At 44.3% G+C, this 15,449-nt stretch overlaps 1 protein-coding gene across 1 annotated transcript in view; it reads left to right on the top strand.

Annotated features, from left to right (window-relative positions):
* The window catches only part of plxnd1 (plexin D1), a gene marked incomplete at its 3' end in the record, with an annotated part of 127,196 nt that overhangs the window by 30,861 nt on the left and 80,886 nt on the right, over positions 1-15,449 (top strand). Inside the window, exons 6-7 of the mRNA XM_078535998.1 lie at positions 9,454-9,634; positions 11,007-11,115. Coding sequence (XP_078392124.1) covers positions 9,454-9,634; positions 11,007-11,115 — 290 coding nt within the window. The remainder of the gene's footprint in view (positions 1-9,453; positions 9,635-11,006; positions 11,116-15,449) is intronic.

The following is a 15,449-nucleotide window of genomic DNA, read 5'->3' as shown; positions in this document are numbered from 1 at the left end:
TATGGGAGAATCTAGAACTAGGGGTCGCTGTTTAAAAATAAGGGGTCGCCCATTTAAGACAAAGATGAGGAGAATTTTTTTCTCTCAGAGGGTTGTGAGTCTTTGGAACTCTCTTCCTCAAAAGGCAATGGAAGCAGAGTCTTTGAATATTTTTAAGGCAGGACTAGATAGATTCTTGATTAACAAGAGGGTGAAAGGTTATCGGGTGTAGGCAGGAATGTGGGGTTGAGGTTCCATTCAGATCAGCTATGATCTTATTGAATGGCAGAGCAGGATCAAGGGGCCGAGTGGCCTATTCCTGATCCTAATTCGTATGTTTGTATGTATGTTCGTACGTTTTTTCCCAATTCTGAAATGACCAGCATTCCAAGGGAGGGCAAAGAAAATGCTTCAAAGATACTCTAAAGCTGTCCCTGAATTCCAGCAGTATTGACATTAATGACTGGGAGGAGCTTGCTATCAATCATTCAAAATGGTAACAACTTGTCCATCAAACTCCATATGCTTTGAATCTTAAAGTTGAGGCACAACGGAGGCAGAGAAGGACAGAAAAGGCAGCAAATCCTGCCCTCTGGATCCCACTACCTTGTGGGACGTCCTGCCCCATGTGCCCAAAGATCTGAGGGTCAAGGAATGGCCTGTTCAGTCACATGAAGACCCATGGCAGAAACTCATGACCTTGAGTAGACGTCATCCTCAAATCGAGGGGCAGCTGCTGCTTTCGCCAATGATACATTCAGGAGGAATGACTTCGGGAGTCCTCATGGCATTGGGTCAAATGTGGGCAAGGAAGCCTCCTGCTGATTACTACTGACCACCCCCACCTCCTCTGCTGATGAATCAGTACTCATAAGAACGTACGAAACAGGAACAGGATTAGGCCATTCGGCTCCTCGAGCCTGCTCCACCATTCAATAAGATCATGGCTGACCTGTTTGTGTTTCAAATTCCACATTCCCATCTACCCCCGATAGCGTTTGATTCCCTTGCCTAACAAGAATCTATCTACCTCTGCTTTAAAAATATCCAATGACCCCGTCTCCACCACCTCCTGAGGCAGAGAATTCCAAAGTCGCACAACTCCCGAGAGAAAAAATTTCTCCTTATCTCTGTCATAAAAGGGTGACCCCTAATTTTAAATAGTGCCCCCTAGTTCTGGACTCCCCCACAAGACATCCACCTTGTCAAGACCATTCAGGATCTTGTATACTTCAATCAAATCACCCCTCACTCTTCTAAACTCCAGTGGAAACAAGCCCAGCCTGTCCAACCTTTCCTCATAAGACAACCCACTCATTCCAGGTATCAATCTAGTAAACCTCCTTTGAACCGCCTCCAATGCATTTACGTCCTTCCTTAAATAAGGAGACCAAAACTGCTCACAGTATTCGAGGTACGGTCTCACCAATACCCTGTATAACTGAAGCATAACGTCCTTACTTTTATCTTCAATTCCTCTCGTAATAAAGGATATCATTCCATTAGTCTTCTTAATTACTTGCTGTATCTGCATACTAACTTTTTGTGACTCATGCACTAGAACACCCAGATCCCTCTGCACCTCAGAATTATACAGCCGTTCTCCATTTAAGTAATACTCTGCTTTTTTATTCTTCCTGCCGAAGTGAATAACTTCATATTTTCCTACATTACACTCCATCTGCCAGATTTTTGCCCACTCACTCAACCTATCTATATCCATCTGCAATGTCGTCTTCACAACATACTTTCCTATCTATCTTTGTGTCATCTGCAAATTTAGCTGCCATGTCTTCACTCCCCTCATCTAGCTCATTGATGTAAATTGTAAAATGTTTAAGTTCCAGGAGTGACCCCTTCAGACTCCACTCGTCACATCCTGCCAATCAGAAAAAGACCCATTTATGCATACTCTCTGCTTTCTGCCAATCAGCCAATCTTCTATCCAGGCTAATATGTTACCCCCAACAGCATGAACTTTTATTTTCCGCAATAACATTTTATGTGACACCTTATCGAATGCCTTCTGGAAATCCAAATAGAGCACATCTACAGGTTCCCCTTTATCCACAGTGTGTGTTACTCCTCCAAAGAACTTCAATAAATTGGTTAAACATGATTTCCCTTTCATAAAGCCATGCTGACTCTTCCCAATTACTTTGAGTTTTCTAAGTGCCCAGCTATAACCTCCTTGATGTTTGATTCTAACACCTTCCCCATGACAGACACCAAGCTAACTGGCCTATAGTTTCCTGTTTTCTGCCTCCCTCCCTTCTTGAATAGGGGGATTATATTTGCTACTTTCCAGTCTGATGGATCCTTTCCAGAATCTAGAGAATTTTGGAAAATTAACTCCAACGCATCTACTATCTCATTAGCCACCTCCTTTAAGACCCTTGGATGAAGTCCATCGGGACGGAGACTTGGTCAGCCCGCAGCTCTATCAGTTTGCTCAGTACCACTTCCCTAGTGATTGTAATTTTACCAAGTTCCCCTCTCTCTTCCACCTCCTGATCTACAGCTATTACTGGAATGTTTTTTGTATCCTCTATAGTGAAGACAAAAGCAAAATATTTGTTCATTTCATCTGCCATTTCCTTATTATCTGCTATTAACTCCCCACTGTCACTCTCTAGAAGACCAGCACTCACTTTACTTACTCTTGGGCTTGTTTCCACTGGAGTTTAGAAGAGTGAGGGGTGACTTAATTGAACTATATAAAATCCTGAACGGTATTGACAAGGTGAACGTCGAAAGGATGTTTCCTCTTGTAGGTGAGTCCAGAACTAGGGAGCACTGTTTTAAAATGAGGGGTCGCCCTTTTAGGACAGAGATGAGGAGAATTTTTTTCTCTCAGAGGGATACATTTTCCTTTTTTAAATGCCTGTAGAAACTCTTGCTATACATTTCTAGCTATCTTCCTCTCATACGCTGATTTCTTTCTCCTGGTTAACCTTTTAGTCATTATATTCAGACAAATCATCTGTCCTGCCCCTCATCTTTGCAGAATTGTATGCTTTCTCCTTAAGTTTGATGCTTTCCTTAACTTCTTTAGTTAACCACGGATGGTAGGTTCCTCCACACCCCTAGAATTTTTCTTTATAGTAGGAATATACTTATTCTGTGTATTATGAAATATCTCCTTAAATGTCTGCCACTGCTTCTCTCTTGATCTATCCTCTCACCTAGTATTCCAGTTCACTTCAGCTAGCTCAACTTTCATGCCCACATAATTGCCCTTATTTCAGTTTAAAATACTAGTCTTAGACCCGCTCTTCTCCCTTTCAAACTGGATGTAAAATTCAATCATATTGTGGTTGCTGCTACCTAGGGGTGCCATCAATCTGAGGTCATTAATTAATCCTGTCACATTACACAATACAAATAATATAACCTGCTCTCTGGTTGGTTCCAGAATGTGCTGCTCTAAGAAACTATCTCAAAAACATTCTATGAATTCCTCATCCAGGCTACTACTGCCAATCTGATTTCTCCAATTTATATGTGGATTAAAATCAATCATGATTATTGCCATCCCTTTATCACAATCACCCAACATTTCTTCTTGTGTACTTTGTTCTATATTGTGGTTACTGTTGGGGAGCCTGTTGACCACTCCCACTAGTGACTTCTTTCCCCTACTATTCCTCATCTCCACCCAACCCAATTCTATATCCTGATCTCCTGAACCAAGGTCATCTCTGACTATCACACCAATGCCATCCTTGATTAACAGTGCTACCCCTCCACCTTTACCTAGCTTCCTATTCTTCTTTAATGTCATATACCCATCAATATTCAGGACCCAATACTTGTCATCCTGCAGTCGTGTCTCCGTAATGGCTATCAGATCATATTCTTTACTTCATTGTGCACTGTCAATTCATTTACTTTGTTATGAATGCTATACGCATTCAGATAGAGAGCCTTTAGTTTTGTATTTTTGTTATCTTTGCAACATCTAGTCTTGACTTTTGATGTATCCTCAGGTTTTATCTCTCTGACCCTTCCTGTTATTCTATGACCCTCATTCCCATATTACTATTATGGTCTCCTGTCTTGAATCTAACCTTATATTTGCCACATCTATCCAAGCTTCATCCCTCACCCCTCTTGTTTAGTTTAAAGTCCTCTCTACTTCCGAGTTATGTGATTTACGAGGACACTCGTCCCAGCACGGTTCAGGTGCAAACCGTCCTAAAGCTACAGCCCCCACTTTCCCCAGTACTGATGCCAGTACCCCACAAACTAAAACCCACTTCTCCCACACCAGTATTTGAGCTATGCATTCATCTCTCTAATCTTACTTGCCCTATGCCAATTTGCACATGGCTCAGGTAATAATCCAGAGTTTATTATCTTTGAGTTTCTCCTTCTTAATTTGGTACCTAGCTTCTTATACTGACTATGCAGAACCTCCTTCCTTGTCCTGCCTATGTCATTAGTACCCACATGGAACACGACAATTGGATCCTCCTCCTCCCAATGCAAGTTTCTCACCAGCCCTGAGCAGATGTCCCAAACCCTGGCACCAGGCAGGCAACACAGCCTTTTGGACTCTTGCTCATTGCTGCAGAGAATAGTGTCAATCTCCTTCACTTTACTGTCCCCTACTACTGCATCCCCGTTTGCTCCTCCCGCTTGAACGGCTTCCAGTAGCATGGGGCCATGGCCAGCCTGCTCATCCACCTTGCAGACCTCGCTTTCATGCACACAGATTGTGAGCACCTCAAACCTGTTTGACAGTGACAAGGTGATTATTGAACATAAATTGGAAGAAGCGCTGAGGGTAGCAAGTGCACAGAAGGTACACTGGCTGGGGGCTTGAATGATCATTACCAAGAATGACACAGTAGCAGCAATACTGACCAATCTGGCTGAGTCCTGAAAGACATATCTAACAGACTGAGCAGACGGTGAGAGAATCAGCAAGAGGTAAAAACCTACTAGACCTTATCCTCACCAATCAACCTGTCACAGATGTATCTGTCCATGACAGTACTGCTAGAAGTGACCACCACTTGAGGATACCCTCAATTTTGTTGTGTGGCACTACCACCGTGCTAAATGGGATAGATTCAGAACAGATATAGCAGCCCCAAACCGGGCATCCATGAGTTTCTGTAAGCCATTGTATTGTATTCAACCACAATCGGTTACCTCACGGCATGTCCCTCACTCTACCATTGCCCCCAAGCCAGGAGATCAACCCTGGTTCAATGAATAGTGCAGGAGGACATGCCAGAAGCAGCACCAGACATACCTAAAAATGAGGTGTCAACCTGGTGAAGCTATAACGCAGGATTACTTGCATGCCAAACAGCATAAACTGCAAGTGATAGACAGGGTTTAGTGATTCCACAACCAATGAATCAGATCTAAGCTCTGCAATCCTGCCACATCCATTCATAAGACCATAGGACATAGGAGCAGAAGTAGGCCATTCAGCCCATTGAGTCTGCACCGCCATTCAGTGAGATCATGGCTGATCTGATCATCCTCAACTCCACTTTTCTGCCTTTTTCCCATAAACCTTGATTCCCTCACTGATTAAAAATCTGTCTATCTCCGCCTTGAATATACTTAATGACCCAGCCTCTACAGCCCTCTGTGGTAAAGAATTCCACAGATTGACTAGCCTCTTAGAGAAGAAATTCCTCCTCTGTTTTAAATGGGCGCCCCCTTACTCTGAGATTATGCCCTCTGGTCCTAGACTCTCCCACAAGGAGAAACAACCTCTCAGCATCTACCCTGTCAAGCCCCCTAAGAATCTTATATGTTTCAATAAGGTCGCCTCTCATTCTTCTAAACTCCAATGAGTACAGGCCCAACCTACTCAACCTCTCTTCATAAGAAAATCCCTCCATACCCGGGATCAACCTAGTGAACCTTCTCTGGACTGCCTCCAATACCAGTCTATCTTTCCTTAGATAAGGGGACCAAAACTGTTCACAATATTCTAACTAGTGCCTTGTTTGGTTTTAGCAAGACTTCCCTATTTTTATACTCCATTCCTTTGAAATAAAAGCCAACATTCCGTTTTCCTTCCCTATTACCTGCTGAACTTGTATGCTAGCTTTTTGGGATTCATGCACAAGGACCCTTAAATCCCTCTGTGCTGCAGCCTTCTGCAGTCTTTCTCCATTTAAATAACATTCAGCTTCCTTGTACTTGCTGTCAAAGTGGATGTTTTCCCACACATTTTCCCACATCTGCCAAGTTTTTGCCCACTCGCTTAACCTGTCTATATCCCTCTATAGACTTATTGTGTTATCCTCACCACTTGCCCTCCCACCTATTTTTATGTCATCTGCAAACTTGGCGATAGTACATTCATTTCCCTGATCCAAGTCATTAATATATATTGTAAATAATTGAGGGCCCAGCACTGATCCCTGAGTTACTCCACTAGTTACAGGTTGCCATCCCGAAAATGCCCCCCTTATCCCAACATTGTCTTCTATTAGTTAGCCAGTCCTCTATCCACGCTAATATACTACCCCCCAACATTATGGGCTCTTATCTTACTAAGTAGCCTTATGTGTGGTACCTTATCCAATGCCTTTTGGAGATCCAATATATTACATCTACTGGTTCCCCTTTATCTATCCTGCTTGTTACCTCCTCAAAAAATTCTAATAAATTTGTCATGATTTCCCCTTCATGAAGCCATGCTGACTCTGCTTGATTATATTATGTATTTATAAATGCTCTGCTACTACATCCTTTATAATAAACTTCAACATTTTCCCAATGACGGATGCTAACCTAACTGGGGCAGAATTTTGCCCTTGGCGGGGGTGCTCGGTGGGGGCAGGCAGGGGTGGTCGGGAAGCCAGCCATTGCCCTTGATCGGCACCGCTCAGTGATTTCACGCTGGGAGGCCAATTAAGGCCCGCCCAGCATGAAATGCAAGCGGCAGCACTGGGCGCTGCCTGTGCGGGTGGGGGGTGGGGGGGGTTGGTGGACAAGCAGGCCGAGCACGAACTTCATGCATGCACGTGAGTGAGCGCTGCATAATCTCCCTGAGGCACAGAGCTGCCTCAGGGAGATGAAGAGATATGAAAAAAAAAAATAAATAAATAAAAATGTAATGAAACATTTCCTCTCATGTGACTCTGTCACATGAACAGAGATGTTATTAATTAAATTTTAAAACTTTTATTTTATTATCATTTGCTTTTGGAAACCTCATCCTGCCTGTGGATGAGGTTTCCAAAAAAATCCTTTTCCCCTGCCCGCCAACCATTAACAGGCAGTGAAAAAATTAATTTAATTGATTATTTAATGGACTTAACAGGCCTTTTAGCGCGCCCACTGACCGAACTATTGCGCGACTACGCGTTGACGTCGGCACGCTCAGCCGACATCAACACACGTCATTTCACGCTCGAGCGGGTCGGGCACGCCCCGGCCCACCAAGCGAAAATCTATGCCCCTGCTTTTTGTCTCCCTCCCTTTTTGAATAAGGGTGTTACATTGGCTATTCTCCAATCCTCTGGGACTTTTCCAGAATCTAAGGATTCTTGGAAGATTACTACCTGCATATCCACTATCCCTCTAGCTACTTCCTTTAATATCCTAGGATGCAACCCATCAGGTCCAGGGGACTTATCAGCCTTTAGCCCCATTAGTTTCCCTGGTACTTTTTCTCTAGTGATAGTTATTGCATTTATTTCCTCCACCTCTTTTGCCCCTTGATTATTTAGTATTTTTGGAATGCTATTAGTGTCTTCTATCATGAAGACTGATGCAAAGTATTTATTCAACTCCTCTGACATTTCCTGGTTCCCTATTATTAGTTCCCCAGCCTCATTCTCTAAGGGGCCTGTGTTCGCTTTGGCCTCTCTCTTCCTTTTTATATACTTAAAGAAGCTCCTACTGTGCATTTTTATATTACTTGCTAGTTTACCCTTAAAGTTTATTTTCTCCCTCTATTATTTGTTTGGTCATCTTTTGTTGGTTTTTAAAACTTTCCCAATCCTCTGGCTTACCACTGATTGTTGCCACATTGTATGTTTTTACCTTCAATTTGATACTGTCCTTAACTTCCTTGGTTAACCATGGTTGCTTTATCCCCTTCCTAGAATCCTTCCTCACTGGGATATATCTTTCCTGTGAATGGTGGTGGACAATTAAACAACTCACTGGAGGAGGAGGTTCCACAAATATCCCCATCCTCAATGATGGAGGAGCCCAGCACATCTGTGCAAAAGATAAGGCATTTGCTACAATCTTCAACCAGAAGTGCCAAGTGGATGATCCATCTCGACCTCTTCCGGAGGTCCCCAGCATCACAGATGCCAGTCTTCAGCCAATTCAATTCACTCCATGTGATATCAAAGAAATGTTCAAAATCTGCAGTTGCCTAGGGTCCAAGCTCTGGATTTGCTTCCTAGGCCTCTCCACCTCTTTAAAAACAAAAAGCTAAAAGCTACTGCGGATGCTGGAAATCCAAAACAAAATAAAAACAGAATTACCTGGAAAAACTCAGCAAGTCTGGCAGCATCGGCGGAGAAGAAATCAGTCAACGTTTCGAGCCCTCATGGCCCTTCAGCAGAACTCTCCACCTCTTTACCTTGCTTTCTTCCTTTAAGACATTCCACCTGAACTAATATCTCCTTTTGTGGCTCGACGTCAAATACTGTTTAACAATGACAAAAATACCTGGAAAAACTCAGCAGGTCTGGCAGCATCTGCAGAAGAACACAGTTAACGTTTCGAGTCCGAATGAGTCTTCAACAGAACTAAGGAAAAATAGAAGAGAGGTGAAATATAAGCTGGTTTAAGGGGGGGTGGGACAGGTAGAGCTGGATAGAGGGCCAGTGATAGGTGGAGATAGCCAAAAGATGTCACAGACAAAAGGACAAAGAGGTGTTGACGGTGGTGATATTAGCTCAGAAATGTGCTTTTCTTTTCCTACCTACTTCCATTATTTTTAAATGTATTTCCATCCAATGTTTTATCTCTACCTTTTAGCCTATTTCGATCCTTTCCCCCCACCCCACCCCCACTAGGGCTATCTGTACCTTGCTCGTCCTGCTTTCTACCCTTAATGTCATCATTAGCACATTTCTTAGCTAATATCACCACTGTCAACACCTCTTTGTTCTTTTGTCTATGACATCTTTTGGCAATCTCCACCTATCACTGGCCCTCTATCCAGCTCTACCTGTCCCACCCCCCTTAAACCAGCTTATATTTCACCTCTTTTCTATTTATCCTTAGTTCTGATGAAGAGTCATTCGGACTCCAAACATTAACTGTGTTCCTCTCTGCAGATGCTGTCAGACCTGCTGAGTTTTTCCAGGTATTTTTGTTTTTGTTTTGGATTTCCAGCATCCGCAGTTTTTTGCTTTTATCTTACTGTGAAGCACCTTGGGCTGTTTTACTGCATTGAAGATGCTATGTTAACATGAATTGTTGTTGTGTTGTATCTCACTGCTGCTAACTGCACTCTTCATCTCACTACAGAACATTGGAATCACCATCAATGGGAATGTCCCCCAGCTGATTGGGAGAGAGGTTTATTGTGTTTATGGAAATGGGGAAAAGACCCCAGCCACTGTGTATGAAAATAAGTCGAGTCCATCCCAGTTGGTGCTCTGCCCATTCCTGCAGAAGCATAAATACTCAACGTTCCTGCTGGATAAAGGTACGGAGGGCCAACTGTCTGGGAGTGTGGGAGTTAACCCATTTGCGCTAATTAATGGAGAGAGCTGCTGAGGACCTGTGCCAGTTACTGTACAAGCAATATGCAGATATGGTGGCAATTCTTCCTGAGATATTATTAGATAAGCTTGCCCAGATTGAGGCTGGGTTGTAATGTTTACATTTATCCTGCCACCTGAATCTTCTGTTTTGAGCTCAGTTCACCCAGCCTGTGATTAACCTCAGTGCACAGCTCCCTGACCTCAGTCAGTAGGTGTGGAGCGACAGCCTGGGCTAGCTGTCCCTCTGCTTCTCTCTATCTCACTCCTGCTTTGGCATTGATTTTTACTCATTATGTGTCTCCTCCTCTCATTCCCACCCTTCACACTGTTCAGCTGATGCAACAGGGACATGATTCTCAGCACTGGCTAATTCCGGGGCTACAGTTCACTGCACACAGGAATTCTGGGGCTACAGTTCACTGGGCACTGGCTAATTTTGGGACGACAGTTCACTGGGCACTGGCTAATCCTGGAGTGACAGTTCACTGGGCAATGGCTAATTCTGGGGCGACAGTTCACTGGACACTGGCTAACTCTGGGGCAACAGTTCACTGGGCACTGGCTAATCCTGGGGCTACTGTTGCCTGAGCAGAGCTGTTTGTTTCATTTGAGTGTCCATCTTTCCTGTATGAACCTAAACAGTGAGACATTACTGGCTATTTGGCTGTTGAAGCATCACAGTTAAACTCAACTTTGTCCCCCAGTGAGCAGGCTCACATCATTTAACCAGGAGTGATTGTCTACTGATAAGAAAGAAAGAACCCTGACTGATGTTATTGAGCTCCCCTTCCCTATGCCATACATCAGAGGGCAGGCCTAACCCCCTTAGTTTCTGAACGCAGTGCCATCCAGGTATTGAGCCTGAAACCTCTAGGTTTCTTGAGATCTGACCCTACCAGGCAATGATCACTAAGCCACAGAGGGTGCTCTCAACAGCCAGTCAAGCACAAGACACTGACAGTGCTCCACAACTTGCTGTTTAGACAGGGGAACTCTGAGCACTGTTAGTGAGACTGCTAACGCTCATTGGCTGTTCAATCCTGGTTAACACTGGTTATTTAATATTTAAATTACAGGATCCTGGTTAACACTGGGTTATTTATAGTTAGATCACACAAAGTCCTGGTTTACACTGTTATCTATATCTAGATCACACAGAGCCTGGTTAACGCTGGTTATTTAATATTTAGATCACGGAGTCCTAGTTAACACTTGGTTATTTATAGTTAGATCACACAGAGTCCGGGTTAACATTCGGTTATTTATAGTTAGATCACACAGAGTCCGGGTTAACACTGGTTATTTAATATTTAGATCACACTGTTTTGACGGTTGCGATTGAGGTGTTGAATCGATTGATCGTGTGGGGAAGTTTAACCATCTACGATTGTGAAAGAACTGGACAGGTCCACACAAAGACAGCGTAAGTAAATGTCGTTTCTCACTCGTCACTGACTCTACCCATATCCCCATAGAACCCAGGAAAGGAACAATCATCCAATCACTGAACTCAGAACAGGGAGAATCCTCCAATCACTGAACTTGGAACAGGGAGAATCCTCCAATCGCTGAACTTAGAACAGGGACTGAGCGCAGAACGGGGAGAATCTTCCAATCAGTGAGCTCAGAACAGGGAGAATCCTCCAATCAGTGAGCACAGAATGGGGTGATTTCTCCAAAACCTGAGCTCAGGACAGGGAGAATCCTCCAATCAGTGAGCACAGAACAGGGAGAATCCTCCAATCAGTGAGCACAGAACGGGGAGACTCTTCCAATCACTGACCATGGCAGACCATGGGGAGGAGCGATTCCTCCAATCATGAATCCTGTGCATTTGGAGATCGATCCTGAATTGGATTCATGAATGGAAACTGGGTTTGGGGATGGGGATGGGGATGGGGGATGGGAATGGAGACTGGGACTGTGACTGTGGAATGTGAATCGGATTTTGTGTTGAGCCTGAACTCTATGAGTTAACATAGTGAGACATGGAGTCTGCAAGTACAGATCAATCTATTCTTTATGTCAGAGCTTGTAGCCCCTCCTACACTTCTCAACATGACCTGGAGTAACCCAACAGCTGTCTGTTGTTGCAGTAACTCTAACATCATCTCAGACAGCCCATAATTTACAACCAGTTCATTGTGGAACATCAGGCCTGCTCTGGACAAATGGAAAGACAAACTAGACCCCAGAATTGGGCCATTCTCCTGGGAACTGAGGAGATTACAGGGTTGGTTAATAGTTGTTAACATCATTAAGTGATGGGTTGCGTTGTAACCAAGTCATTTTTTCTAAAGTCAAGTCACAAATCCTGTTTTTTTAAAGTGTGGATCAGTAACACGACAGCTCCCTCTTAGCAAACAAGTCAAGTCTCAGTCACTTCATTGTTTAGATATATTTGAAAATACACATTTCCCATTCACCCCTTCATCATTGTCATCGAGTTCAAAATGCAAAATGTAATCAACACTGTTACAAAAATGAATGTTTTATTGACTTCAAAACAACACGGAATTTTTTTGATTACAAATGGGCCATTTAAAACTGATAACATTGAAAATGTGATGTAAAGCACATTGTTCTCTGTCCCTCTCCCTGTCCAGGCATATGGCCGTGGAAAGTTTGGGTCGGGAGTGGCCATGGAAAGGTCAGAGATGGTCATGGAGAGCTTTTCTGGTCGGGCTTTGAGGTGAATGGAACTGGGCTGAAACCCTTCATTTAAACTGATTAACTTGGAGTTGCACCCTCCACCTCCGGGAGTTTGCACTGGCATTAACAGGCAGGCCCTCTCCTCACACGAGGTCAGTGAGAAAAGGAGAGGAAACTCTTTCGAGTTATCAACAGTCACAGATTGCAACTCTTTTGAGTACAATCACAGTTCTTGGTTTCCGGGAGTGGGACATGAACCCATAATCCTCTGGGGAATCAAGCACATAGACCACCCCTGATTGACAAGAATGTCAGCCAATCACTGCTGGCAGCCCAGTCTCTGAAGCAGCCAATCAGCAGTGGCAATGAGTGGGACCTGGCAGGAGGGGAAGGAAAGCTGTTCTGGATTCCAGACGTGGGGCTGCAGCTTCCAGTCGGCGAGAGTGGTGGGGGGGTGGGGGGGGGTGTGGGGGGGTGCGTCCCGATGTCACCGCGTGTCATTTAGATTTTCAGTTTGGCCAAACTGTCAAGGGCCTATTGATGCCATTAAAAAAGTAATTAACATGATTAACGGACCTGCCTGTCCAACCTTAGGGTTGGCGGCAGGCCGGGAGCCCTGGCGGGCTTCAGAAAAGGCATGAAACCTCATCCACGGGAGGTCTGAGGTTTCATGAGGGTATTAAAATTTTTATAAACTGTTTAAATAAAAGAAATTGACATGTCCCAGCTCATGTGACAGTGGCACAAGTGGACATCTCAGTAATTTTTTTCCCCTTCTTTATTAAACCTTTCAAATCTGAGCCGATCTCCCGAGACGGCACTTTTCCTTAGGGAGATCCGTGTGATATTCCACGCGCGTGCATGAAAGAGTGCACTCCCGGCTCAGGGAATCCCCCTCCCCCGCCCGCACAGGGAATGCACAGCGCTTCCTGGCGCACGTCACGCTGGGCGGGCCTTAATTGGCCCACCCACGTAAAATGGCGGCGCGCCCCCGACCTGGGGCGCTGATTGGGAACCCGCCCACCTGCGCCTGCTTCCACACATTCCCCCCGACGGGGGGAAGATCCTGCCCACAGTGATTCACACCGAAATGTCAATCATTTTGTATCATGTCGAGATTCTTTAAAAAATATCATTTTTTAAACAGAGGAATATCATCAAGTCAATTTTTTTCAAATCAAGTCAACTTGCAAATGATAAAAATGTGACACAGAGTCCAAGGGCGCAATCATCCCAGTTTTGCAATAAGTGCAGTAGTGGGTGAGGAAAACAACACATTTAAAGTACAGCCGCTCTCAGTGTTCCACCCATTCTCTCACACACACCCTCACATCTCCATCTGGCCTCACTGTCGTCAAACCAATTTTTGGCCCTCTTGCCATATTGTCTGCTCACGGCACCAAACACAGCCGACACCTGCAGGCACGGAAAATCCCAGCCCAAGCTGCACGGGCTCGAGTCAACAGCCCTGGTGACAGGGCAGTGTATACAGAAATAAACCTTCCAGCGATTGAGCATCTACAATGAGGGAACAGAGAGAGAAGGTGAAAGGGAAAGAGATTTAGGACAGGAAAGAGGAGAGCTGTTTTTCACAGTGATGTTGTAGAGGTGCAGGATTGATATGAAGACTTAGTGGCAGGTACTGAGACCAACTTTTGGGAACTGTTATAGAGTTGATTTTCCAGGCAACTTTTCTTGGTGGACACATTGAACTTTATTTTCAAGACAGCAGCAGCAGCTACATGTGTGCATCAAGCTCTAGGGCCTGATTCTTCTGGTCAGTGTGCCGGGGGAGGGGGGAGGGCCCGCTCGCCAATGCGTAAAGTGATGCGTGTCCCGATGTCACCATGCGTCATTCCGACCTTCAGTTCAGTAGGCGCGCACTGGAGTTGGCTGCATGCCCGCTGAACTGTCAAAGGCCTGTTAAGGCCAGTTAACAACCAATGAAAAGAATTAACTGAGCTGCCCGTCCAACCTTAAGGTTGACAAAAATCCTAGGCGGCCTTCACATTTTTCATGGAGCCTCATTCACAGGCGGGTTGAGGTTTCATGAAGGGTTTATAAATCACAAATAACATTTTTTATTAAAATTCATTGACATGTCCCAGCTCATGTGACACTGTCACATGAAGGGACAGGTCTGAGTAATTTTTTCTAATCTTTTCTTCAAGTTTTCACAATGAAAATAATCTCCCTGAGGCATTTCTGCGCTTTTTTGTGACAAGATGGGGGTGAGGCATTTATTCCTGTGGTTTCGCTCACCTGAGAGATCCCAATCCAAATAACATTGAGTCAATTTTACACACTGATTCAGCGATGGGGAGTTTTATTTACACACTGATTCAGCGATGGGGAGTTTTATTTACACACTGATTCAGCGATGGGGAGTTTTATTTACACACTGATTCAGCGATGGGGAGTTTTATTTACACACTGATTCAGCGATGGGGAGTTTTATTTACACACTGATTCAGCGATGGGGAGTTTTATTTACACACTGATTCAGCGATGGGGAGTTTTATTTACACACTGATTCAGCGATGGGGAGTTTTATTCACACACTGATTCAGCGATGGGGAGTGTGAGTTTTATTCACACACTGATTCAGCGATGGGGAGTTTTATTTACACACTGATTCAGCGATGGGGAGTGTGAGTTTTATTCACACACTGATTCAGCGATGGGGAGTTTTATTTACACACTGATTCAGCGATGGGGAGTTTTATTCACACACTGATTCAGCGATGGGGAGTTTTATTCACACACTGATTCAGCGATGGGGAGTTTTATTCACACACTGATTCAGCGATGGGGAGTTTTATTCACACACTGATTCAGCGATGGGGAGTTTTATTCACACACTGATTCAGCGATGGGGAGTTTTATTCACACACTGATTCAGCGATGGGGAGTTTTATTCACACACTGATTCAGCGATGGGGAGTTTTATTCACACACTGATTCAGCGATGGGGAGTTTTATTCACACACTGATTCAGCGATGGGGAGTTTTATTCACACACTGATTCAGCGATGGGGAGTTTTATTCACACACTGATTCAGCGATGGGGAGTTTTATTCACACACTGATTCAGCGATGGGGAGT

The sequence above is a fragment of the Cetorhinus maximus genome, unplaced genomic scaffold, assembly GCF_964194155.1.
Source record: "Cetorhinus maximus unplaced genomic scaffold, sCetMax3.hap1.1 HAP1_SCAFFOLD_807, whole genome shotgun sequence".
Lineage (NCBI taxonomy): Eukaryota > Metazoa > Chordata > Chondrichthyes > Lamniformes > Cetorhinidae > Cetorhinus > Cetorhinus maximus.
The sequence above is the reverse complement of the archived record's forward strand: the minus strand, read 5'-3'. Positions and strand labels throughout refer to the sequence as shown.